This window comes from Procambarus clarkii, chromosome 43, assembly GCF_040958095.1.
Source record: "Procambarus clarkii isolate CNS0578487 chromosome 43, FALCON_Pclarkii_2.0, whole genome shotgun sequence".
NCBI lineage: Eukaryota > Metazoa > Arthropoda > Malacostraca > Decapoda > Cambaridae > Procambarus > Procambarus clarkii.
In genome coordinates, this window is record NC_091192.1 from 3527530 (window position 1) to 3553690 (window position 26161).

Sequence of the window (26161 nt, forward strand, 5' to 3'; positions counted from 1 at the left end):
GAATTTTCACGACTGCAGCATTGGAAAAATACCACAGTGGCGGAAATGTATGTGTTTTTGGCACTCTGTTTGTTGATGAAGCACTGTCACAAACATGCAATAAATGACTATTGGAGCAAGGACAAGACAATACCAACACCTTTATTCGGGAAATATATGTCACGAGACAGGTTTCAGATACTCCTCAGGTGTCTACATTTTGGAAGTGTTCAGGACCGAACACCTGATGATAGACTGTGGCGAGTGAGGCACTACATGAACGATGTTATTGGAAAATTCAGAGATTTTTACGTACCAGCACAGAAGCTGGTGGTTGATGAATCTCTCATACTTTTCAAGGGACGTGTTCCATTCAAACAGTACATTCCCTCAAAACGAAACCGATTTGGCCTGAATTTTTTTGTTCTTTGTGATTGTGAGACAGGATACGTGTTACACATGATTCTGTACTCGGCTAGTGATGTAGACATTCCCGGTAACGACGAACATGGATTCTCGGGGAGTGTAGTGAAGACCATCATGGCTCCGTGGATGAACAAGGGACACATTTTATACACAGATAATTACTATACAAGTCCCTTGCTAGCTCGGTTCTTGCTAGAAAATAGAACCGGATTGGTTGGTACAGTAAAGCCACAACGAAGGGAAATGCCTGTGTTTGACAACGACATTGCAGTTGGTGAGTGTCAGAGAAGGAAAAGTGATAACATTCTGTCAGTTCGGTGGAAAGACAAAAGAGAGGTGAACTTGTTGACAACAATTCATGATGGAACAATGGTGAACAGTGGGAAAGTGAGCCATAAAACAAACGCACCACTATATAAGCCAGACTGTGTTTTAGACTATAATATCAACATGCGGTTGATTGATAAATCAGACATGATGATTGGCACTGCAGAGTGTGTGCGGAAGACATGTAGGTGGACGAAAAAAGTGTTCTTCCATCTTGTGGACATGAGCATGCTGAACTGTTTCAACATGTACCTTGTGAGAACTGGACGTAAGCCCACTTTCCGTGACTTTGTATTTGATGCTGCAATACAGTTATTAGGAAAGTTTGCAAAAGATGTCCCAGGTATTCAGCGGCCCATCATAAACCCACTGTTGCAGCATGCTGGTACTCCACGCCTCGCTCACACTGAAGGCTTCCTAGCACACAAACTTAAGTATTTGCCACCTGGTGTGAAGCGTGCAATAGCCCAACGTGATTGCTTGGTGTGTAAAACAACGACACGTAGAGACAAGAAACGGAAGCTTGTGCAAACATGGTGTGAAACGTGTGGTATCCCATTATGTGCTGTCGACTGCTTCAATGACTACCACAGTCTAGAAATCTTCTAAGTGTGCTTCAAAATGTGTATAGCGTGTGCGAGTGTGTAAATATGTAAACATATAAGCAGATAGCATGTGCGTGTGTGTAAATATATACAAATATAAGTAGAACATACAATATAATAGACTGTAATGACATATTATATTGCCGTAATTGAAAACATTTGTGTGCGCCTGTGTATACTCAAATATGCAACAATTATTGATACAAAATATGTTCAAACAGTATTTGAAACACAATTAGTGAAAAAAATGAGATAAAATGCGCTTAGACATTGTAAATAAATAGCGCGAAAATATATTTGTGGCAACTCTGGCTGTTTGAGGACCGCGCGCAACACCTCCCGGGCGTGTACTGCATGAGCGAACATGCAGATTGTGACGTCATCACCATCCTTCTCGGCTCTATTGCAACAAAAGTAAGTACAATAGAATTTTTTTTTTATTTTTCCCGTGATCAGTGAACAGAACTTAACAGATTAGCAAAAAAAAAAAATTTTTTTTTTTTTCAAAATGACATGCGCCTGTGTGGATGGCAGGATATTAGACCCCGAGCATGTTAAGGGTTAAAGTGCACATCACGTCATATGACGTGCTGGACATTGTTCCAGTCAACTGCGCATCACGTCATATGATGTGTTGGAGTACTACGCAAGATTTAAACGGCCCGCGGATACACGGGGTTCACCACACCTTCATCAGGGCTCTTGTAAACAGACGCCATTTTTTTTTTAAATCATGGGCCAAACTCTCAGGTGTTATTGGCCTCAGTATTGAGTGAGCAACCAAGCCTGACGCACGCAGCATGAGCTAACAGCACTGCTGTTCAGCTTGTGACCACAGCATCGCCTAAAAATGCCAAAATATACTTGTTCATGCTATTATGTAGCGATGATATTATTACAGAAGACCACTGACTGTGATAAAACTGACCATTTTGGTGAGTGTGGTGGCATCGTCTGCATGACGCCACCGTGCAGACGACGGTGTTGTTTACTGGTTACCACGATGGTCTTTGGGCACCATACCAGTTTATTTGTACAAGTATGGTGAATAAAACAGGTAGATATTTATATATAATGTGTGTATATAGCGTAATAACACCAAACAGTATTGTTGGAGGAGAAATATTAGTGCGTCTGGCCTTGAGGGCGGCAGCCATCAGCTGACTGTGTGAGTAGCTACGTCCTTGTGCCTTTACTCACCACACAAGCTTAGATGTACAGTTATGGTGAACAAAACATGTAAATACTTATATATAACGTCTGTATATAAGATATATAGCGTAATAACACCACACAGTATTGTTGGAGAAGAAATATTAGTGCGTCTGGCCTTGAGGACGGCAACCATCAGCTGACTGTGTGAGTAGCTACGTCCTTGTGCCTTTACTCACCATACAAGCTTAGATGTACAGTTATAGTGAACAAAACCTGGTGTGGTTCTCAAGCTATATCTTGCTCTAGTTAGGCCCCATTTAGATTATGCAGTTCAGTTTTGGTCGCCATATTATAGAATGGATATAAATTCACTTGAACGTGTCCAGCGTAGGATGACTAAGTTAATTCCCCAAATTAGAAATCTTTCATATGAAGAAAGATTAACAAAGCTTAAGTTGCATTCACTGGAAAGGCGAAGAGTTAGGGGTGACATGATAGAGGTTTACAAGTGGATGAATGGACATAACCGGGGGGATATTAATAGGGTATTAAAAGTATCAACACAGGACAGAACACGAAACAATGGATATAAATTGGATAAGTTTAGATTTAGGAAAGACTTGGGTAAATACTGGTTCAGTAACAGGGTTGTTGATTTGTGGAACCAATTGCCGCGTAACATTGTGGAGGTGGGGTCCCTCGATTGTTTCAAGCACGGGTTGGACAAGTATATGAGTGGGATTGGGTGGTTATAGAATAGGAGCTGCCTCGTATGGGCCAATAGGCCTTCTGCAGTTACCTTTGTTCTTATGTTCTTATGTTCTTAAAACATGTAGATACTTATATATAACGTCTGTATATAGTGAATTATAGCAAAAACATTATTGTGGGAGGAAAATGTGGGTGAGTCAGATGACTGGAGGGAGGGCGGGAGTGGCTGGCTGGTACACGGCAGTCACTCCTCGTTACTTTTGACTCATAATAGCTACTTAGTGGTTCGTTATAGTGAACAAAACATGCAGATACTTATATATAACCTGTGCTTATAGTGTAATAACCGACAAAGTATTTGTTCACTGATTGATGAACATAATTGAATCAACAATATGCACACCATATTTTTGAGTACAGCAATGATTCACTCATTTTATTATATAAATATATCAAACTACAAACTATTGAATAATATTACAGCAAAAAAACTATGAAAAATCAATCAGAGACATTGAAATAATTCGGTAATTATCTCTCTGTGGTAACTCCGGCCTGACAGCTGGCGAGCAACAGACCGTCTGGGACGCATGCTGAGTCAGCGCCTATAATTTGCCAGACTTCCCTGCCCTATAGCGGGCAATATATGTCACTTACGATTTTTGTATTATTTTTCCTGTAATCAGTGAACACAAATTAACAGGTTAGGAAGAAAAAATAATTTTTTTTTTTTTCAAAATGACATGCGCCTGTGGGGATGACAGCATATTAACCCTCAAACTGCTAGGGGCCCAAATGGAATTCACACCCACAGGCGCAACAAAAAAAAAAATTCCAAAAAATTCTTTCGTCTTATAGAAGTGTTCATTTTTGTTCCCTGATTACGGAAAAAATAACAAAAAAATTGTAGGTGGCATATTTTAGCCGCAATAGAGTAGGGAAGTGTGGCAAAAAAGGGGCGTTGGCAGAGCCTTCGCCAGATGAGGTCTACTCCGCCCGAGCTGTCAGACGGCAGTTGCCACAAATATATTATTACCTAATTATTTCAATGTCTCTGATTTTTTCTTAGTTTTTTTGCAGTAATATTATTCCATACAGTGAATTGTGGTATATTTATATTATAAAATGTGTGAACCATCGCTGTACTCAAAATTATGGTGTGCATATTAGTGATTCAATTATTATGTTCATAAAACAATAAACAAATAGTTTTGCTGTTGTTACACTATATACACAGGTTATATATAAGTATTTGCATGTTTTGTACACCATAACGAACTACTAAGTTGGTCTTGTGAGTCAAAAAGCAACGAGGAGTGACCGCCAAACACCAGCGAGCCACTCACTGCCACTCCCTCCCTCAACACCACCTCACTCACCCTCATTCACCTCCTACAATACTCTTTCTGTATTTATTCACTATACACAGACGTTATATATACGTATTTACATGTTTTGTTCACCATAACTGTACATCTAAGCTTGTATGGTGAGTAAAGGCCACAAAGACGTAGCTACTCACACAGTCAGCTGATCGGCAGCCGCCCTCAAGGCCAGACGCACTAATATTTGTCCTTCAACAATGTTGTTTGTGGTGTTATTACGCTATATACACATATTATATATAAGTATCTACCCGTTTTATTCACCATACCTGAACAAATAAGCTGGTATGGTGCCCAAAGACCATAGTGGCCATCAGTAAATACCATGCCAAGACGTGCAGACGACACTCTTCCCTCACCAAAATGGCGGCTCCCAACCTCCTACTCTCGCTCTTATCACACTCTATACACACGTTATATATAAGTATCTACATTTGTGTTCACCATATCGAACCACTAAGCTGGTATGGTGAGTGCAGTCAATAAATGGTGGCCACACACAGTCAGAAGACGACGCCACAACCCTCCCTCGCACAGCCTTACGCCTCCCTCCATGGAGCACAGCGCTAAATATCACCACAATCCTGCTATTATCAGAATCCTGGTCAGTTTTATCACAGTCAGGGGGCTTCAGTAATACTATCACTGCTAAATAATAGCAGTATCATATATATTATGGTATTTGTAGGCGATGCTGTGGTCACAAGCTGAACAGCGGTGCTGTGAGCTCGTGCTGCGTGCGCCAGCCTTGGTGGCTTGCTCAATACTGACGCTGTAACACCCAAGAATGTTGGCCTGGATTTTTTTTCTAGGTGGCATCTGGCAACTATCGGTCGTGGCTGTACTATAGCTGCCCCTATCCCAGGCGGGGAGCTTAAATTATAGCGCTAGACACGAAATCATATATAAATGATGTGCGCGGTTTCGGTTTTGTCACTGATATCATTTATATATGATATGCGCGGTTTGAGAGTTAAACCCCGATCATGTTAACCCCTTAACTGCGTTGCCTCCAAATGTGACACCCCCGCAGTGCACAGGAAATAAATTCTCTGGAAAAATTCTTTTTTTCTTTTTAAAGTGTCAAAAACCCTTCCCTCAGTATGGGTATGTAAAAAAAAAGTCGAAATTGTACTTACTTTGGCTGCTATGGGGTCCGGAAGTTGGGGTGTGACGTCATCATTCCCCGTGCGCCCGTGCTGTAAGCTCTCGGGGGCGGTGGGGCGCTCGGGGCGGGGTGCGCGAGTTGCCGCGAATATATTTTCGTTCATTTTTTGCGCACCTTTCCAAATACATTTTCATTGTTTTTATGTGCCAATCCAATGTATAATGAACACGTACACTATAATATCGCAGTACAACATCCGTACTGTCTGTAGACACTGTGTTACGTGCATGAAACTTGTGTACACATATGCAGCACATATATACTATGTATCATGCTAATTTGTGTATATATACAATCTATTTACACACTATACACTGTCACACACTATATACATTCACCATCGACACATTCAGAACACCATGAGTGAGAGCAGCCACACCCAGCCAGCCCTCCCTCACTTCTCCAACATTGTATTCGCCAACTTTGCCCCTCCCATCATACAGTTATTCACACCAATGTTTCATGTTCATTTATGTATATTTACAACATATGTACTCACTATACACTGTCACACACTATATACATTTACCATTAACACATTCAGAACATCGCATAGCAGCTGCTTCGTATGGGCCAATAGCAGCTGCCTCGTATGGGCCAATAGTAGCTGCCTCGTATGGGCCAATAGCAGCTGCCTCGTATGGGCCAATAGCAGCTGCCTCGTATGGGCCAATAGCAGCTGCCTCGTATGGGCCAATAGCAGCTGCCTCGTATGGGCCAATAGCAGCTGCCTCGTATGGGCCAATAGCAGCTGCCTCGTATGGGCCAATAGCAGCTGCCTCGTATGGGCCAATAGCAGCTGCCTCGTATGAGCCAATAGCAGCTGCCTCGTATGGGCCAATAGCAGCTGCCTCGTATGGGCCAATAGCAGCTGCCTCGTATGAGCCAATAGCAGCTGCCTTGTATGGGCCAATAGCAGCTGCCTCGTATGGGCCAATAGCAGCTGCCTCGTATGGGCCAATAGCAGCTGCCTCGTATGGGCCAATAGCAGCTGTCTTGTATGGGCCAATAGCAGCTGCCTCATATGGGCCAATAGCAGCTGCCTCGTTTGGGCCAATAGCAGCTGCCTCGTATGGGCCAATAGGAGCATTTGGCCATGAACACACTCAGAACACCTCGAGTGAGAGCAGCCAGTCTCCCTCACTCCAACATCTTACTCGCCAACATTGCTCCTCCCACCATATTGTTATAGTTCTTATTACACATGTTCTATATACCTATCTACATGTTTTATTTACCAGAACTATGCAAGTAAGCCGGTATTGTGTCCAAACAGTACAGTGGCCACCATGCACTGTACTAATAGGGCATGTATGGAAGCGAAGAAACTGAACAAAAAGGCGTGGAGGAACTTCCGGAATAACAGAACACCAGAAAGCAGAGAGAGATACCAGAGAACCAGGAATGAGTACGTCAGGGTGAGAAGAGAAGCAGAGAAAAATTTTGAAAATGATATAGCAAACAAAGCCAAGACCGAACCAAAGCTACTCCACAGTCACATCAGAAGGAAAACAACAGTGAAAGAACAGGTATTGAAACTTAGAACAGGCGAGGACAGGTATACAGAGAATGACAGAGAGGTGTGTGAGGAACTCAACAAGAGGTTCCAGGAGGTCTTCACAATAGAACAGGGTGAGGTCACTGTGCTAGGAGAAAGGGAGGTAAACTAGGCGGCCTTGGAGGAGTTCGAAATTACGAGAGAGGAGGTCAAGAGACACCTGCTGGATCTGGATGTTAGAAAGGCTGTTGGTCCAGATGGGATCTCACCATGGGTACTGAAAGAGTGTGCAGAGGCGCTTTGCCTGCCACTCTCCATAGTGTATAGTAAGTCACTAGAGACGGGAGACCTACCAGAAATATGGAAGACGGCGAATGTGGCCCCAATATACAAAAAGGGCGACAGACAAGAGGCACTGAACTACAGGCCAGTGTCCTTGAATTGTATACCATGCAAGGTGATGGAGAAGATCGTGAGAAAAAACCTGGTAACACATCTGGAGAGAAGGGACTTCGTGACAAATCGCCAACATGGATTCAGGGAGGGTAAATCTTGCCTTACAGGCTTGATAGAATTCTACGATCAGGTGACACAGATTAAGCTAGAAAGAGAGGGCTGGGCGGACTGCATTTTCTTGGATTGTCGGAAAGCCTTTGACACAGTACCGCATAAGAGGCTGGTACATAAGCTGGAGAGACAGGCAGGTGTAGCTGGTAAGGTGCTCCAGTGGATAAGGGAGTATCTAAGCAATAGGAAGCAGAGAGTTACGGTGAGGGGTGAGACCTCCGATTGGCGTGAAGTCACTAGTGGAGTCCCACAGGGCTCTGTACTCGGTCCTATCTTGTTTCTGATATATGTAAATGATCTCCCGGAGGGTATCGATTCATTTCTCTCAATGTTTGCGGACGATGCTAAAATTATGAGAAGGATTAAAACAGAAGAGGACTGTTTGAGGCTTCAAGAAGACCTAGACAAGCTGAAGGAATGGTCGAACAAATGGTTGTTAGAGTTTAACCCAACCAAATGTAATGTAATGAAGATAGGTGTAGGGAGCAGGAGGCCAGATACAAGGTATCATCTGGGAGAGGAAATTCTTCAGGAGTCAGAGAAGGAAAAAGACTTGGGGGTTGATATCACGCCAGACCTGTCTCCTGCAGCACATATCAAGCGGATAACATCAGCGGCATATGCCAGGCTGGCCAACATACGAACGGCATTCAGAAACTTGTGTAAAGAATCATTCAGAACTTTGTATACCACATATGTCAGGCCAATCCTGGAGTATGCAGCCCCAGCATGGAGTCCATATCTAGTCAAGGATAAGACTAAACTGGAAAAGGTTCAAAGGTTTGCCACCAGACTAGTACCCGAGCTGAGAGGTATGAGCTACGAGGAGAGACTATGGGAATTAAACCTCACTTCGCTGGAAGACAGAAGAGTTAGGGGGGACATGATCACCACATTCAAGATTCTGAAGGGGATTGATAGGGTAGATAAAGACAGTCTATTTAACACAAGGGGAACACGCACAAGGGGACACAGGTGGAAACTGAGTGCCCAAATGAGCCACAGAGATATTAGAAAGAACTTTTTTAGTGTCAGAGTGGTTGACAAATGGAATGCATTAGGAAGTGATGTGGTGGAGGCTGACTCCATACAGTTTCAAGTGTAGATATGACAGAGCCCGATAGGCTCATGAATCTGTACACCTGTTGATTGACGGTTGAGAGGCGGGACCAAAGAGCCAGAGCTCAACCCCCGCAAACACAACTAGGTGAGTACAACTAGGTGAGTACACTGCATGAAAAATCACACAGCAGACGACGCTACGATTACGTCACCTCCCTCACCAAAATAGCTCCTCTCAACATTCTCCTGTTGCTGTTCTTACACTATGTACACACGCTATATATACCCATGTACATATGTGTTGCCCATAGCGAACCACTAAGCTAGTATGGTGAGCAAAACAAGAGTGGCAGCCACACACACAATGAGGCTACCTCAATTCTCGCCCTCCCTCCCTCATCAAAATTCCTCCTTCCACAATACTACGCACAACGCTAATTATAACCACAATCCTGCTATTATCACAATCCTGGTCACTAATGCCTGTAAATGAATAATTGACCACACATTTATTTTGAAAAGGAACCTAAGAAATCATTTGAAGATTCCTAGATGAACGAAATAATGCTGTGGTGCTGTGGCTAGCGCTGTGAACATCGTGAACAGCATTGAATCACTGATATTTGAACATTGTACCCAGTCATTATCACACTCAGGCTCTAATATAACACTATCATAGCTAAATAATACAAGTTATATATATATTTTGACATTATTAGGCGATGCTGTGGTCACATGCTGAACAGCAGTGGTGTGCGCTCATGCTGCGAGTGCCAGCCTTGGTTGCTCACACACTACTGAGGCTCCCACACCCGGGAATGTGGACCATGATTTTTTTTAAAAGATGGCGTCTGTTTACAAGAGCCCTGAGGAAGCTGATGTGAACCCCATGTAGCTGCGGGAGTTTTGAATGGAACGTGAAAAATACAAATACCCGGAGGCGCGTTGCGCAAACCAGACGTGAGCCTGCAGGCGCGTTGCGCAGTTTAAGGGTTAAGGGTTAAAGTGTCAAAAATAAAAAAAACCCAGTATGGGTATGTCAAAAAAATTTTGAACTAGTACTTACTTTGGCTGCTATGGGGTCCGTAAGTTGGCATGTGACGTCATCATTCCCCGTTCGCCCGAGTTGTACGCTCCCGGGGCCGGTAGGGCGCCTGGGGCAGGGCGCGCGAGTTGCCGCAAATATATTTTTGTTCATTTTTTGCGCACAGTTCCAAATACATTTTATCTGTTTTTACGTGCTAATCCTATGTATAATGAACACGTACACTATATTATGGCAGTAAAACATCCGTACTGTCTGAGGACACTGTGTTACGTGCATGACAATTGTGTACACATATGTTGCACATATTTACCATGTATCATGCTAATTTATGTATATATACAATCTATTTACAGACTATACACTGTCACACACTATATACTTTCACCATCAACACATTCAGAACACTGCCAGTGTGAGATGTCACACCCAGCCAGTCTCCCTCACTCCAACATCTTACTCGCCAACATTGCTCCTCCCACCATAGTGTTACTGTATTTATTACACTATTTACACATGTTATATATACCTATCTACATGTTTTATTTACCAGAACTATGCAAGTAAGCCGGTATTGTGTCCAAACAGTACAGTGGCCACCATACACTGCATGACAAATCACACAGCAGACAGCAGACGACGCCACGATTACGACGTCACCTCCCTCACCAAAATAGCTCCTCTCAACATACTCCTGGTGCTGTTATTACACTATTCACACACACTGTATATACCCATGTACATGTGTGTTCCCCATAGCAAACCACGAAGCTAGTATGGTGAGCAAAACAAGAGTTACTGCCACACAGTGAGGCTACCTCAATTCTCTCCCTTCCTCGCCAAAATTCCTCCTTCCTACGCACAACGCTAATTATAACCACAATCCTGGTCACTAATACCTGTAAATGAATAATTGACCACAAGTTTATTTTGAAAAGGAACCTAAAAAGTCGTATAAAGATTCCAAGATGGACGAAATAATGCTGGGGCTAGCGCTGTGAACATCGTGAACAGCATTGAATCACTGATATTTGAACATTGTACCCAGTCATTATCACACTCGGGCTCTTCTATAATATTATCATGGCTAAAACAGATTATATATATATTTTGACAATATTAGGCGATGCTGTGGTCACACGCTGAACAGCAGTGCTGTGCGCTCATGCTGCAAGCGCCAGCCTTGGTTGCTCACTCACTACTGAGGCTCTGACACCCGGCAATGTGGAACATGATTTTTTTTAAAGATGGCGTCTGTTTACAAGAGTCCTGAGGAAGCTGATGTGAACCCTATGTAGCCGCGGGAGTTTTGAATGGAACGTGAAAAATAAAAACACCTGGAGGAACGTGTTGCGCACCTGAAGCCTGGGCCTGCAGGCGCGTTGCACAGGTAAAGGGTTAAACAGTTTACAAGCATGAAAACTTCCCAATCAACTGTTGTTATTGTTATAAACAGCCTCCTTGTGCTTCGGAGCTCATTAACTGTTTAATAATTGTAAACAAAGCCGCCAAAGATTGAGAAAAGATGTACAGGTTTGTAAGTGCTTGCGTAACTGCTTGATGAATCCGGGTCCTGGTCTCCTCAGAGAGGTGCAGGGAGCAATGGCCTATGAACACTTTACATTTAAAGTATGTCATATTTTGCCATTGATCGAGGAAGGCACCCAGAAAGATAGGTAAGCAAAACAAGCGACAGTCTTGTGAAAATTACTACCTTGTAAAGAAAGAGCAAAGAAACTCCACCTGAAAAAAAGCAAACCAGCAACCCTTCCTGAAACTAGCATTCTTGCTCATTAGAACTACCACCCCCTTCCTCCCCTTCCTGAAGTGGGGAGGGAGAGCCAGCTCACCACCTTGGTTCTTGAACGACGAAAAACTGCCGACCGGAGGGAGGGTATGTGTCAGGGAGCCTCCCGGGCTCACTCAGAAAATGGAGTTTCATTACATTCAACGCTAGTTTTTTGTGGGAAGCCCTGTCGGCTCCCTTAAGCCAATTACCTAAAGATAAGGAAAAACAGGGACTTACCCAGGAGGCGGTAGCACCACAGGTCTCAAGACGAGGAAGAAACAGACGGCCATGACAGATGCCCAAAAGGAACGCAAGGCCAGATAGGGCCCAGAACGTTCACGAGATATTTGGCAGCCATGACCCTGTTAACCTACAAAACCTCCCGTGCCTAAATATCGACCCAGGTCATATTCCCAAAGACCACTGCAAAAGCAGCATACTTCCTATCATCATGGGCATGAGGGTACACTGCAGGCTGGCTAGCTTTAACCCTTAAACTGCGCATGGCGTATATATATATGCCATGAGTAACATGTCCCACTGTGCGCATATGTGTATATATACGCCATAGGGTGCCAGGCACGATTCAAATGGCCCGCGGCTACACAGGGTTCACATTAGCTTCCTCAGGGCTCTTGTAAACAGACGCCATGTTTAAAAAAAAATCGTGGGCAATATTCTCCAGTGTGAGAGCCACAGTACTGTACTGTTGGAGCAACCAAGGCTGGCGCACGCAGCAAGCTAACATCATTGCTGCTCAGCTTGTGACCACAGCATCGCCTAAAAATGTCAAAATAAATATGTAACTGCTATTATTTAGTGATGACAGTATTATAGATGACCCCTGACTGATAAAAATGACCAGGATTGTGATAATAGCAGGATTGTTGTGATAATTAGCACTGTGGAAGGAGTAATGTTGAGGGACGGAGGGAGACAGCATCGTTTACTTACTATGTGGCCAACTGTTACTATCTGCATTCACTATACCAGCTCAGTGGTTCTCTATGGTGAACACAAATGTAGATACTTATATATACTGTAATGTGTGTATTAGTGTAATAATAGCAAAAGAATTATGTTGGGAGGAGCCATTTGGGTGACGGAGGTGGCGTCGTCTGCATGACTTGTCTGGCTGTGTAGAAGGTGGCCACTATGTTCTTGGGCACTCTACAAGCTTATGTGTACAGTTACGGTGCATACAACATGTAGATACTTATATATAATGTGTGTATATAGTGTAATAACACTGCAAACAGTATTGTTGGGGGAGAAATTTTAGTGTGTGTGACCTTGAATGAGTGAGGGAGGCAGCCGTCAGTTAACATCAGCTTAGTTGTACAGTTGTGCTGAACAAAACGAGTAGATACTTATATATAACATCTGTATACGTTATAGTGAATAAAATAAAAACAGGATAGTGGAGGAGAAAGTGGGTGAGTGAGGTGTTGTTGAGGGAGTGGCAACGAGTGGCTGGCTGGTGTGTGGCGGTCACTCCTCGTTGCTTTTCGACTCATAATACCAACTTAGTGGCTCGTTATGGTGAACAAAACATGCAGATACTTATATATAACCTGTGTATAGAGTGTAATAACAGCAAAACTATTTGCTTATTGTTTTACGAACATAATAATTGAATCACTAATATGCATACAATACTTTTGAGTATAGCAATGATTCACCCCTTTTATTATATAAATATATCACAATACACACTATTGAATAATATTACTGCAAAAAATTAAGAAAAAATCAATCAGAGACATTAAAATAATTAGGTAATAATATCTTTGTGGCAACTCCAACCTGTCAGCTGGGGTGAAGCTGACCGTCACTGATGACCGCTCTGTCAACGCCCACATTTTGCCAGACTTCCTCGATCTATTGCGGCCAAAATGTCACCCATGATTTTTTTTATTTTTACCATGCTCAGGGAACACAAATTAACATTTTTAGAAGACGAAATAATTTTTTAGAATTTATTTTTTTCTTGCACACAGGGGTGTAAATCTCCTCAGGACCCCTTAGCAGTTTAAGGGTTAATGACACTGTGAACAACCTGAAACACACAAGCCCAGGAATGGGGGAACCAGAGAAATTGGATTCACCCAGAGAGCATCCACTGTCACAGAACCAGTGGCCCACAGGTAGCGACATAAAACCACCACCGGACACAGCACATGATGTACCCCCGGCTGAACCAACCAAGCATCCACCAACCAAGGGACCCCTCTGGAAGCCTGCTATCGCATTCTTCACCAGAACAGGAGAAGGCTGCAAACGAACAAAACGACCTCCAAGACCAAGCAAACAAAAACCCCGGCATCAGAGAACAGCATGAAGCTCTCCAATCTGACTCCCAGAGGCCAAAGCCAACAAAATTAAGGCCTTCCAAAGGCATTCCCAAACCTACCTGGTTGATACCTGGTTGATGGGGTTCTGGGAGTTCTTCTACTCCCCAAGCCCGGCCCGAGGCCAGGCTCGACTTGTGAGAGTTTGGTCCACCAGGCTGTTGCTTGGAGCGGCCCGCAGGGCCACGTACCCACCACAGCCCGGCTGATCCGGAACTTCTCTTAGAAAACCGTCCAGTTTTCTCTTGAAGATGTCCACGGTTGTTCCGGCAATATTTCTTATGCTCGCTGGGAGGACGTTGAACAACCGCGGACCCCTGATGTTTATACAGTGCTCTCTGATTGTGCCTATGGCACCTCTGCTCTTCACTGGTTCAATCTTGCATTTTCTTCCATATCGTTCACTCCAGTACGTTGTTATTTTACTGTGTAGATTTGGGACCTGACCCTCCAGTATTTTCCATGTGTATATTATTTGGTATCTCTCTCGTCTCCTTTCTAGAGAGTACATTTGGAGAGCTTTGAGACGATCCCAATAATTTAGGTGTTTTATCTCGTCTATGCATGCCGTATATGTTCTCTGTATTCCCTCTATTTCAGCAATCTCTCCTGCTCTGAAGGGGGAAGTGAGTACTGAGCAGTACTCGAGACGGGACAGCACAAGTGACTTGAAGAGTACAACCATTGTGATGGGATCCCTGGATTTGAAAGTTCTCGTAATCCATCCGATCATTTTTCTGGCTGACGCGATATTTGCTTGGTTATGCTCCCTAAACGTTAGATCGTCGGACATCATTATTCCCAAATCCTTGACATGCTGTTTTTCTACTATGGGAAGATTCGATTGTGTTTTGTACCCTGTATTATGTTTCAGATCCTCATTTTTGCCGTACCTGAGTACCTGAAATTTATCACTGTTAAACATCATGTTATTTTCTGCTGCCCAATCAAAAACTTTGTTGACATCTGCTTGTAGTTTTTCAATGTCTTCAGCAGAGGTAATTTTCATGCTGATTTTTGTGTCATCTGCAAAAGACGACACGAAGCTGTGGCGTGTATTTTTGTCTATATCAGATATGAGAATAAGGAACAGTAGCGGTGCAAGGACTGTACCTTGAGGTACAGAGCTTTTAACATCGCTTGGACTCGATTTTATCTGATTGACTGTTACTCTTTGTGTTCTGTTCGACAGGAAATTGAGTATCCAGCGTCCTACTTTTCCAGTTATTCCCATTGACCTCATTTTGTGAGCTATCACCCCATGGTCACATTTGTCGAACGCCTTTGCAAAGTCTGTGTATACAACATCTGCATTTTGCTTTTCTTCTAGGGCTTCTGTGATTTTGTCATAGTGGTTGAGTAACTGTGACAGACAGGATCTTCCCGCTCTAAATCCATGTTGTCCTGGATTGTGCAATTCATTGTTTTCCATAAAACTAGAAATTTGATTCCTAATCACTCTTTCAAACACTTTTATTATGTGTGATGTTAGTGCAACTGGCCTATAATTTTTTGCCAAGGCTTTACTCCCCCCCTTGTGCAACGGAGCTATATCTGCAGATTTAAGTGCTGCTGGTATCTCCCCTGTATCCAGGCTCTTTCTCCATATTACGCTGAGTGCTCTCGCTACTGGTACTTTACATTTCTTTATAAATATTGAATTCCATGAGTCAGGCCCAGGAGCTGAGTGCATAGGCATATTATCAATTTCTCTTTCAAAGTCTTCCGAGTTTGTGGTAATATCCGTTATATTATCTGCAGCTTGATTACAGCTTTACCTAATGGGCCATGAGAAACTGAGGAGAAGACAGAATGGAAAGAACCCAGTCTAAAGACCAAGAAGGCTCAGGTGGGGCATGAGCAGACTAGAGGTGAAAAAATGCCCAAGAAAGATTGAGGAACATCCACAAGTAAATATAAAGTGACAGCCACAACAAACGCAAGCAGAAGTGGCTTCGCCAACACCACACGATAAGAAGCGACAGCATTCGGCATGAGATGCCTGTCCAAGAAATGTCGAGACAAAGGACAACCCCCCCACCCCCTGGATACTGACGAAACCCTACGGAGAGAAAGGAAATGGCAGAAAGACCCCAAAAAAACTTCAGATTGTCACTGAGAAGAAGACTGCAGGTGGGACACCATCGAGGAAGCCACCTGATCCCCATATCTTGAGGTTATCTTGAATGATTTCGGGGCTTTTTAGTGTCCCCGCGGCCCGGTCCTCGACCAGACCAGGTGTTAATCAGCTGTCCCGGGCTGCTTCCTGGGGGGGGAGGCCTGGTCGAGGACCGGGCCGCGGGGACACTAAAGCCCCGAAATCATCTCAAGATAACCTCAAGATATGCCTCCACCCCCAGGAAGCAGCCCGTGACAGCTGACTAACACCCAGGTACCTATTTTACTGCTAGGTAACAGGGGCATAGGGTGTCAGAAACTCTGCCCAATGTTTCTCGCCGGCGCCTGGGATCGAACCCAGGACCACAGGATCACAAGTCCAGCGTGCTGTCCGCTCGGCCGACCGGCTCCCTTGGGGATAAATATAAATGGGGATACATATGGGTCAGAAAAACCAGATGCGTAGCGCAGAGGAGTAAGTTGAACCAGTGAGGTACCTCATCGGTTCAACCTACTGAGGCGAAACAGAGTAAAAATGCCCAGGTTCGGACAGTGAGCAAGCAGCGCCAGAAACCAAGGCTGAGCCGGCCACCATGGAGCCAAGAAAAGCACCCTCCGCTGAAAGGATTAGCTGGACCGGGGGAAAGAAGTAAAGGAACCCCCAACTCAACCAGTCCAGCTGAAAAGCATTGACCACCACACCACACACACTGCTGGTACAGCCACACAGGGCAAAATCCAAAACAGAAACTAGAGGCCAGAGGTGACCGAGCTGACTGCCAGCAGCACGTCAGTTCAAGAACTGAGGTGGTGGGCTGCCGGCTTACCTGAGCCGGCTTACCTGAGCCGGCTTACCTGAGCCAGCTTACCTGAGCCGGCTTTCCCTCCCCCCCCCCTTCGTGGATGGGGTGGGGGTTAGTGCTAACAAACAAGAGTGCTAGTCGCATTAACCCTCAAACCGCTAGGGGCCCAAATGGAATTCACACCCACAGGCACAACAAAAAAATAAAAATAAAAAAATTCTTTCGTCTTATAGAAGTGTTCATTTTTGTTCCCTGATCACGGAAAAAATAACAAAAAAATCGTAGGTGGCATATTTTAGCCGCAATAGGGTAGGGAAGTGTGGCAAAAAAGGGGCGTTGGCAGTGCCTTCACCAGACGAGGTCTACTCCGCCCGAGCTGTCAGGCGGCAGTTGCCACAAATATATTATTACCTAATTATTTCAATGTGTCTGATTTTTTCTTAGTTTTTTTGCAGTAATATTATTCCATACAGTGAATTGTGGTATATTTATATTATAAAATGTGTGAACCATCGCTGTACTCAAAATTATAGTGTGCATATTAGTGATTCAATTATTATGTTCATAAAACAATAAACAAATAGTTTTGCTGTTGTTACACTATATACACAGGTTATATATAAGTATTTGCATGTTTTGTACACCATAACGAACTACTAAGTTGGTCTTGTGAGTCAAAAAGCAACGAGGAGTGACCGCCAAACACCAATGAGCCACTCACTGCCACTCCCTCCCTCAACACCACCTCACTCACCCTCATTCACCTCCCACAATACTCTATGTATTTATTCACTATACACAGACGTTATATATACGTATTTACATGTTTTGTTCACCATAACTGTACATCTAAGCTTGTATGGTGAGTAAAGGCCATAAGACGTAGCTACTCACACAGTCAGCTGATCGGTGGCCGCCCTCAAGGCCAGACGCACTAATATTTGTCCTTCAACAATATTGTTTGTGGTGTTATTACGCTATATACACACATTATATATAAGTATCTACCTGTTTTATTCACCATACCTGAACAAATAAGCTGGTATGGTGCCCAAAGACCATAGTGGCCATCAGTAAACAACATGCCAAGTCGTGCAGACGACGCTCCTCCCTTACCAAAATGGTGGATCCCAACCTACTCCTCTCGCTGTTATCTCACACTATACACACGTTATATATAAGTATCTACATTTGTGTTCACCATATCGAACCACTAAGCTAGTATGGTGAGTGCAGTCAATAAATGGTGGCCACACACAGTCTGAAAACGACGCCACAACCCTCCCTCGCACAGCCTTACTCCTCCCTCCATGGAACACAGTGCTAAATATCACCACAATCCTGCTATTATCAGAATCCTGGTCAGTTTTATCACAGTCAGGGGGCTTCAGTAATACTATCACTGCTAAATAATAGCAGTATCATTTATATTATGGTATTTGTAGGCGATGCTGTGGTCACAAGCTGAACAGCGGTGCTGTGAGCTCGTGCTGCGTGCGCCAGCCTTGGTGGCTTGCTCAATACTGACGCTGTAACACCCAAGAATGTTGGCCTGGATTTTTTTTCTAGGTGGCATCTGGCAACTATCGGTCGTGGCTGTACTATAGCTGCCCCTATCCCAGGCGGGGCGTTTAAATTATAGCGCTAGACACGAAATCATATATAAATGATGTGCGCGGTTTCGGTTTTGTCACTGATATCATTTATATATGATATGCGCGGTTTGAGAGTTAAGGGTGGCTGGTTTGCTTTCTCTCAGGGGAAGTTTCTTTGCTCTTTCTGGACATAGGTAGCAATTTTCACCAGATTGTTGCTTGTTTTGTTTCGTCTAACTTTCTGGGTGCCTTTCCCGGTTGATGGCATGATATGACATACTTTAAATGTAAAATGGTCATAGGCCATTGTTCCCTGTGCCTCTCTGAAAAGGCCAGGTGGTGGCTCATGGTTTTCGGTAGGCAAAGGACTCTTGTGACTTATGACCCCAAACTAACAAAGCACTATATCAGTTCGGATAGCTTCAGGAAGCTGACGAGGCTCCCCACAGAAAAACAATGGTGTCAACAATTTTAATGTCAGTACTGATACATTTAATTCCTGTTTTCTAAGGGCAGGAAGACTGCACTTAGGGACAATCTTAATACAAGCCTATGTTGAACTGTTGACTTTCCCTAGGATGCAACCCACAACAGTTTCCTAACTCCCAAGTACTGTTAGGTGAACAGAGACATCAGGTGAAACAAAATGTGCCTAATCATTTCTATCCTGCCAGAGGATCAAACCCAGGATTGTGAGTCGAGGACGTAGTCCACTGAACTAGAGGACCACAAGATGTGACTTTTAACTCCACCGCAGGCACAGGTCTCCACTGGATGAGGAGCACTCTCCACACATACCGTGCTGCAGGACCACACGCTGCCATGGACAAGTTTAAACAACACATGGATGCTCTCCTGCCTCAACTGGTTAGTTTTGCAGAGTCAACTTATACCATCATGCAACTACAAGACTACATACAGGTAACTACTGTGGTGTCTCTAGCTATGCTTTCCACAACTTACACTACTACCAGTGCTAACCTCCAGGCAACAACATACCAGTCAAAGGCATTCCCTATCACTGTAATGTACATCTAATCACCATTCATGCCCATTTATATCAAATTAGTCCAGAAATATCTCTAAGAGAAAATGTCAGTTTATCTGTCAAAGGTTGGAGGCCAGACACGTGGAGCTTCACCCACCTTTCACACATGAAGCATGTGGGGTAGGGAAAGTGTCATAGACTAGTTGGGGTCGGTTCCAGTGCCACACTAAGATATACAGTGGAACCTCAGTTTTCATGAATGGGTCGGGACAAGCATGTGGTTCTGTTCTGCTGGGCGGGGCGCGGGACGAGGCGCCCTCAGTTTACCAGTTTATCCCGCCTAGTGACGATCGAGCTTGAATATAGTATTTGGGAGGGCAACAGGATGGATGGATGGTGAGAGGACTGAATGGATGGATGGATGGTGAGGGGAACTGGATGGATGGTGGCGGGGAACTGGATGGATGGTGGGGGGAACTGGATGGATGGTAGAGGGGTACTGGATGGATGGATGGATGGATGGATGGATGGTGGAGGGAGACTGGATGGATGGTGGGGGGAACTGGATGGATGGTAGAGGGGTACTGGATGGATGGATGGATGGATGGTGGAGGGAGACTGGATGGATGGATGGTGGAGGGAGACTGGATGGATGGATAAGTGGGTGGTGGGGGGACCGGATGAGAGGGACAGGGAGGTTGGTGGGGGGGTGCAGGAACCGGGAAAGAAAATCTTTCAGAAACACCAGCCTTAGAATCATGTAAGGGAAGAACACATGGAGTGCGAGTGGGTGGGCAGGTGACAGCGAGTGGATGAATGAGTAGCAGGGTGGGCAGCAAAGTGGGTGGCTAGGCGGGCAGGTATCAATGTGTGCAGGTGGCAAGTAGTGTGATGGTTGGCATAGTGGGTGGGCGGCAGAACTAGCGGGTGGCAGGTGGTAGACTAAGGAGGTGGGTGGCTGATGGTAGACTAAGGTGGTGGGTGGCAGGTGGTAGACTAAGGTGGTGGGTGGCAGGTGGTAGACTAAGGTGGTGGGTGGCAGGTGGTAGACTAAGGTGGTGGGTGGCAGGTGTAGACTAAGGTGGTGGGTAGCAGATGGTAGACTAAGGTGGTGGGTGGCTGATGGTAGACTAGGGTGGTGGGTGGTGGGTGGCTGATGGTAGACTAAGGTGGTGGGTGGCTGATGGTAGACTAAGGAGGTGGGTGGCTGATGGTAAACTAAGGAGGTGGGTGGCAGGGTGGGCACAGAGCAGATGGGTAGCAGGGCAGTCAGGAGACAGAGGGTGGACAGGTGAGTAGCAGTACAGGTGGTCAGAGTGGGGTGGGAGGATAGCGTTGGGAAGGCAGGCGGTGGCAGGAGTGGGCGAGCTTCCAACTAGGACTAACACAGGAGCTGGTCACCCCCGGTCCCTCCCCACTACTTCCATCCCCCCATCCAACACCCTCCTCGCTACCTCCATCTCCTCGTGTTCCCCACACTGGACCCTCCAGCTGTGCCCCTCCCAGCCATGGGGATTGCATTAATACAGTGGGCTTCCTTGCTACCAGCTGATGGATCTGGAGGAAGACTTCCTGAGCGCCTGACATTAAATTCTTATTGTTTACTAACCGACTGGTTGCGACTGTGAAATCCTGATTGACTGTGAATGCCTAGTTGTAAAAGCCTGATTGACTGTGAAGAGCTGACTGACTGTAAATGCCTAACTGGTTGCTACAACAACTGTGAATGCATGCCTGTGAGTGACCTTGACTGTGAATGCTTGACTGACATGTTGTGACTGTAACTGACTGGTTCTGACTGCCTGCCACATAACAGAGGCAGTGAAATGTGTGAAAGGAAAATCTGAAACCAGTGATGCAGATACGAAAGTGTTTAAGGTGAGCAGCGGGCCATCTCACCTCCTCCTCCATCCCCCCCTCCTCACCCTCCCCATACACCAACACCGCTCCTCCCTCCTTCCTCCTCACCGTCTCCCATACACCAACTTTACACAGTCCTCTGTAAAGGTAAAGTGCAGTTAAATGTTCACTTATTTTATTTGTGGTTTATATCTATACCTGATTGTTTTGTGTATGAAAAATATGAGTAGTATTCTTCATAATAATGTATTTTTAAGTTAATATTTTTGGGTGTGTGGAAAGGATCAATTAAATTTACATTATTTCTTACGGGAAAAATCGTTTTGGTTTTCAAATTTTCGGTTTTCGAACTGTCTCTTCAATTCGGAACGTATTCAAATCGAATATGGAGTTACCACTGCATTGGCACTGATCCTCCCTCATGCAATTATTGTCAACTTTAATTTGAAATACTGTACTGGTTGTGTTGCCCGTAGACTTATTCACCAGTTACAGTTTTTTTTTTATACGCAGAAAATTTGTCTCGACTGATGAGCTTTCGCTCGAATAACAAGCAAACCACATGGTGCTTCCTAGCGTTCCCGCTGGTTCTCGGATGCCTCCGACGACAGTGTTGTTGTTGTTTCGCAAGACGAACGTTTCACGTGACGAGCTCGTTGCCAGAATGGATTAAATTCGTTAAGCCTTTAACTACGCAACGCACCTGCAGGCCCGGGCTTCGGGTGCGCAACGCACCTCCCGGTGTTTGTATTTTTCATGTCCAATTTAAAAGTGGTGCGCGGTGACGTGGGTATGGAATGGGTAGCTGGGGACCCCAGTGATTGTCCGCCATCTTGAAAAAAAATCCCAGCATGCCCCGCGGCCGTGGGGAGCCCCAGTTCCCAAGCAGCAACCATGTCTGACGCATCGTCAACGAGCTCCCGTTCCACGGCGACCCGCAGTCATGGAAAACGACTCTCTGAGGAGGAAATTCGCGATATATTGTACGATGACGATGCTATGGATGATGACCTGGACTATGATCCAGAGAAAGATCTGACACAGAGGTCTGATACGAGTGAGGGGGAAACAGAAGTGGATGATGTGGCGAGCGTGTACGGTACACGCTCTCTGCCCGGCCTGTCTCGCCGCCCTGGGTCAACACCGTTATCATCACCACATCATGTATGTCCCCAGATGCTAGTTCATTATTCAGTGACAGTACATGTGACGAATCGTTCTCGGGGTTCAGCGACATTGGCTCTGATACGAGTAGTGTGGACGACCCCAGTACTAGCAGAGGGGGTGGTACCAGGCGGGGTTTTGCTGCCTCAGCAACATGTGCAGGCAGGCGGCAGCGTGTCTCCCAGCATGACAACAGTGGGCCCTCAACATTGGGTATTCGTGGTAGGCCTACGGTTCGGAAATCTGCCTCAGCGTCAAGCATACTCTCACGCAGCTCCAGGAGCAGCAGCAGACAACGTAGCCGTGTTCTTGGTGCCCGTGGTGGTGTTGGCCGTGGTGTTGGCACCAACACCAAACCCCCTGGTGTACTTGTGTGGGAGGATTGCACCACATTTGTGCCCCAAATACCAACGTTTGTTGATACCGACGTTGGTGTTACAGCTTTATTTCCATATACCGGTGATGATATGGCGGACATGGAATATTTCCAGGCATATTTCGACAATGTCTTCATGGACCATCTTGTGACCGAGACAAACACATACGCCCACACCCTCATAGACGGCGGCATATTACCTGCCTCACACCTCACGCGATGGAAGGACACGACAATGGACGAGATGTACGTGTTTCTCACTATATGTATGATAATGAAACACTCCAAGAAAGCTGTCATCCAGGACTATTGGAACAAAGACAGCTTTGTTCCATCGCCCATCTTCAACCGGTATATGTCGCGGGATAGGTTTCTGTTGATTCTGAGGTGCTTGCATTTCGAAAATAATGCAAACGAGGACAGGGTGGACAGACTGTGGAAGGTACGCAAGGTATTCAGCGACCTGAGAGGGAAGTTCAGGGATTATTTTGTACCTGGACAGAATGTCGTTATCGACGAGTCGCTTGTATTGTTCAAGGGCAGACTGGCATTCAAACAGTACATCAATCCAAGTAGCACCATTCTCGCCTCAAGTTTTTTCTGCTGTGCGATTGTGAGACTGGTATCGTCCTGGACATGATCTTGTATTCCGGTACAGACGTCGACATACCAGCTCAAGATGAACACGGGTTCTACGGCAGTGTCGTAAAAACCCTGATGGAGCCGTTGCTGAACAAGGGCCATATACTGTTCACGGACAACTATTACACCAGCCCCCTGTTGACCAGATACCTCCTCGCCCACAACACCGGCGTATGTGGCACTGTGAAGCTCATCAGGAAGGAAATGCCTGTGTTCGGTATAGGTATAGGTGTAGGTGAGTGCCAGCTGCGCAAATGTGACAATATGCTGTCAGTGCGGTGGAAGGACAGACGCGAAGTGAATATGCTGACAACGATTTACACCGGTGCCATGTTGGACACTGGCAAGGTCCATTTTCAGACACACAACCCCATGTACAACCCCATGCGTACGCAGGTCAGTGAAGTGGACGAAAAAGTTCTTCTTCCACCTCATGGATGTTGCAGTGCTCAACAGCTACAATACGTCCTTGGTGAAGTCCAGCAGGAAACCGTCTATACGTACCTTCAGTGCCAGCGTGGTGTCACAGCTGATGGTAAAGTATGGCAAAGAGGGCTCCGTAGTACCCCATGGGGTGCAAGCAACGATGCCACACGCAGCCCCAGACAGACTGCGGGGTAATGAGAACTTCGGGGTACACAGGCTGGAGTATATGCCAGGCACAGCAGCATCACGGGAGAAGGGTAAACGTGCATGCATATTCAGCAGGAACACCACACGCAGACCACAAAAGCATAGGCATTGCAGGTCTGGAATCAGGATGATAAGCTGATAATTTTAAATGCCTACAGCCCACCAGCAAGCAACACATGGACAAAGGAAGAACTGGATGACAAACGAGAGGGCCTCATAATGGTCATGAGAGATATTATTGTACAAGCAGATAAAGATAAATCACGACTGTTGATACTGGGGGACTTCAACTTTAAAGCAATAGACTGGGAGGCCTATGAAGCAAGAACGGAGGACTTTTGGACATGCAGATTTGTGAACCTCATTCTGGAGACATTCTTGTATCAACACATAAAGCAGGCCACAAGAATGAGGGAAGGAGATGTACCGTCAGTACTGGATCTAGTATTCACCAGGAAAGAAGAAGAGATATTTGACATCCAGTACCTTCCTCCCTTGGGAAAGAGTGCTCATGTCCTGTTAGACAATGATTATGCTTTAAGATATCATCTAGAAGAAAATGGGGACATTGAAACAGTTGATAAACTCGATTTAAGGAGAGGACACTATGGGGAACTTCGAAATCTTTTTAATGGGTGTAATTGGACAGAATTGTTGCTAGGCAGGAAAGTAAATGAAATGTATGCCAAATTTTTAAAAATATACAAGGAAGGCACACAAACATTCATACCAAAACAGAGATGCAGGGCCAGAAAACAGGATTGGTTCGACAGAAATTGTGAGAGGGCAAGAGACCAAAAGACACAAAAATGGAATCAGTATAGGAAGAGGCCAAACCCCCAAACATACCAGCGATACAAAGATGTGAGAAACAACTATACAGCAGTAAGGAGAGAGGCAAAAAGAAATTTTGAAAAAGGGATAGCAGATAAATGTAAAACAGAACCGGGCCTATTCTACAAATTCATAAACAACAAATTGCAGGTAAAGGATAATATCCAGAGGTTGAAAATGGGAAACAGATTCACGGAAAATGAAAAGGAAATGTGTGAAACATTAAATGAAAAGTTCCAAAGTGTGTTTGTACAAAATTAAATCTTCAGAGAACCAGACACAATAAGAATTCCAGAGAACAACATAGAGCGGATAGAGGTGTCTAGAGATGAAGTGGAAAATATGCTAAAGGAGCTCAGTAAGAACAAAGCAGCTGGCCCAGATGGCGTTTCACCATGGGTTCTGAGAGAATGTACATCTGAGCTCAGCATTCCACTTCACCTGATCTTTCAGGCATCCCTGTGTACAGGAATCGTAGCAGACGTGTGGAAACAGGCTAACATAGTTCCAATCTACAAAAGTGGCAGCAGGGAAGACCCCCTCAATTATAGACCTGTATCATTGACAAGTGTAATAGTGAAAGTATTGGAAAAACTAATTAAAACTAAATGGGTAGAACACCTGGAGAGAAATGATATAATATCAGACAGACAGTATAGTTTTCGATCTGGAAGATCCTGTGTATCAAATTTACTCAGTTTTTATGATCGAGCCACAGAGATATTACAGGAAAGAGATGGTTGGGTTGACTGCATTTATCTGGATCTAAAAAAGGCTTTCGACAGAGTTCCACATAAGAGGTTGTACTGGAAACTGGAAAATATTGGAGGGGTGACAGGTAAGCTTCTAACATGGATGAAAAATTTTCTGACTGATAGGAAAGTGAGGGCAGTAATCAGAGGCAATGTATCGGAATGGAGAAATGTCACAAGTGGAGTACCACAGGGTTCAGTTCTTGCACCAGTGATGTTTATTGTCTACATAAATGATCTACCAGTTGGTATACAGAATTATATGAACATGCTTGCTGATGATGCTAAGATAATAGGAAGGATAAGAAATTTAGATGATTGTCATGCC

The 26161-nt window shown here is 44.8% G+C and overlaps 2 protein-coding genes across 3 annotated transcripts in view; one reads left to right on the forward strand and one right to left on the reverse strand.

Moving 5' to 3' along the window:
- The window catches only part of Coq8 (ubiquinone biosynthesis protein COQ8, mitochondrial), a 350169-nt gene that overhangs the window by 278291 nt on the left and 45717 nt on the right, over nucleotides 1-26161 (reverse strand). The gene's annotated exons all lie outside the window — the stretch shown is intronic.
- The window catches only part of LOC123755708 (uncharacterized), a 90976-nt gene that overhangs the window by 50255 nt on the left and 14560 nt on the right, over nucleotides 1-26161 (forward strand). Inside the window, exon 4 of the mRNA XM_045738440.2 lies at nucleotides 19342-19505. Within this exon, the coding sequence (XP_045594396.2) occupies nucleotides 19342-19505 (164 nt within the window). The remainder of the gene's footprint in view (nucleotides 1-19341; nucleotides 19506-26161) is intronic.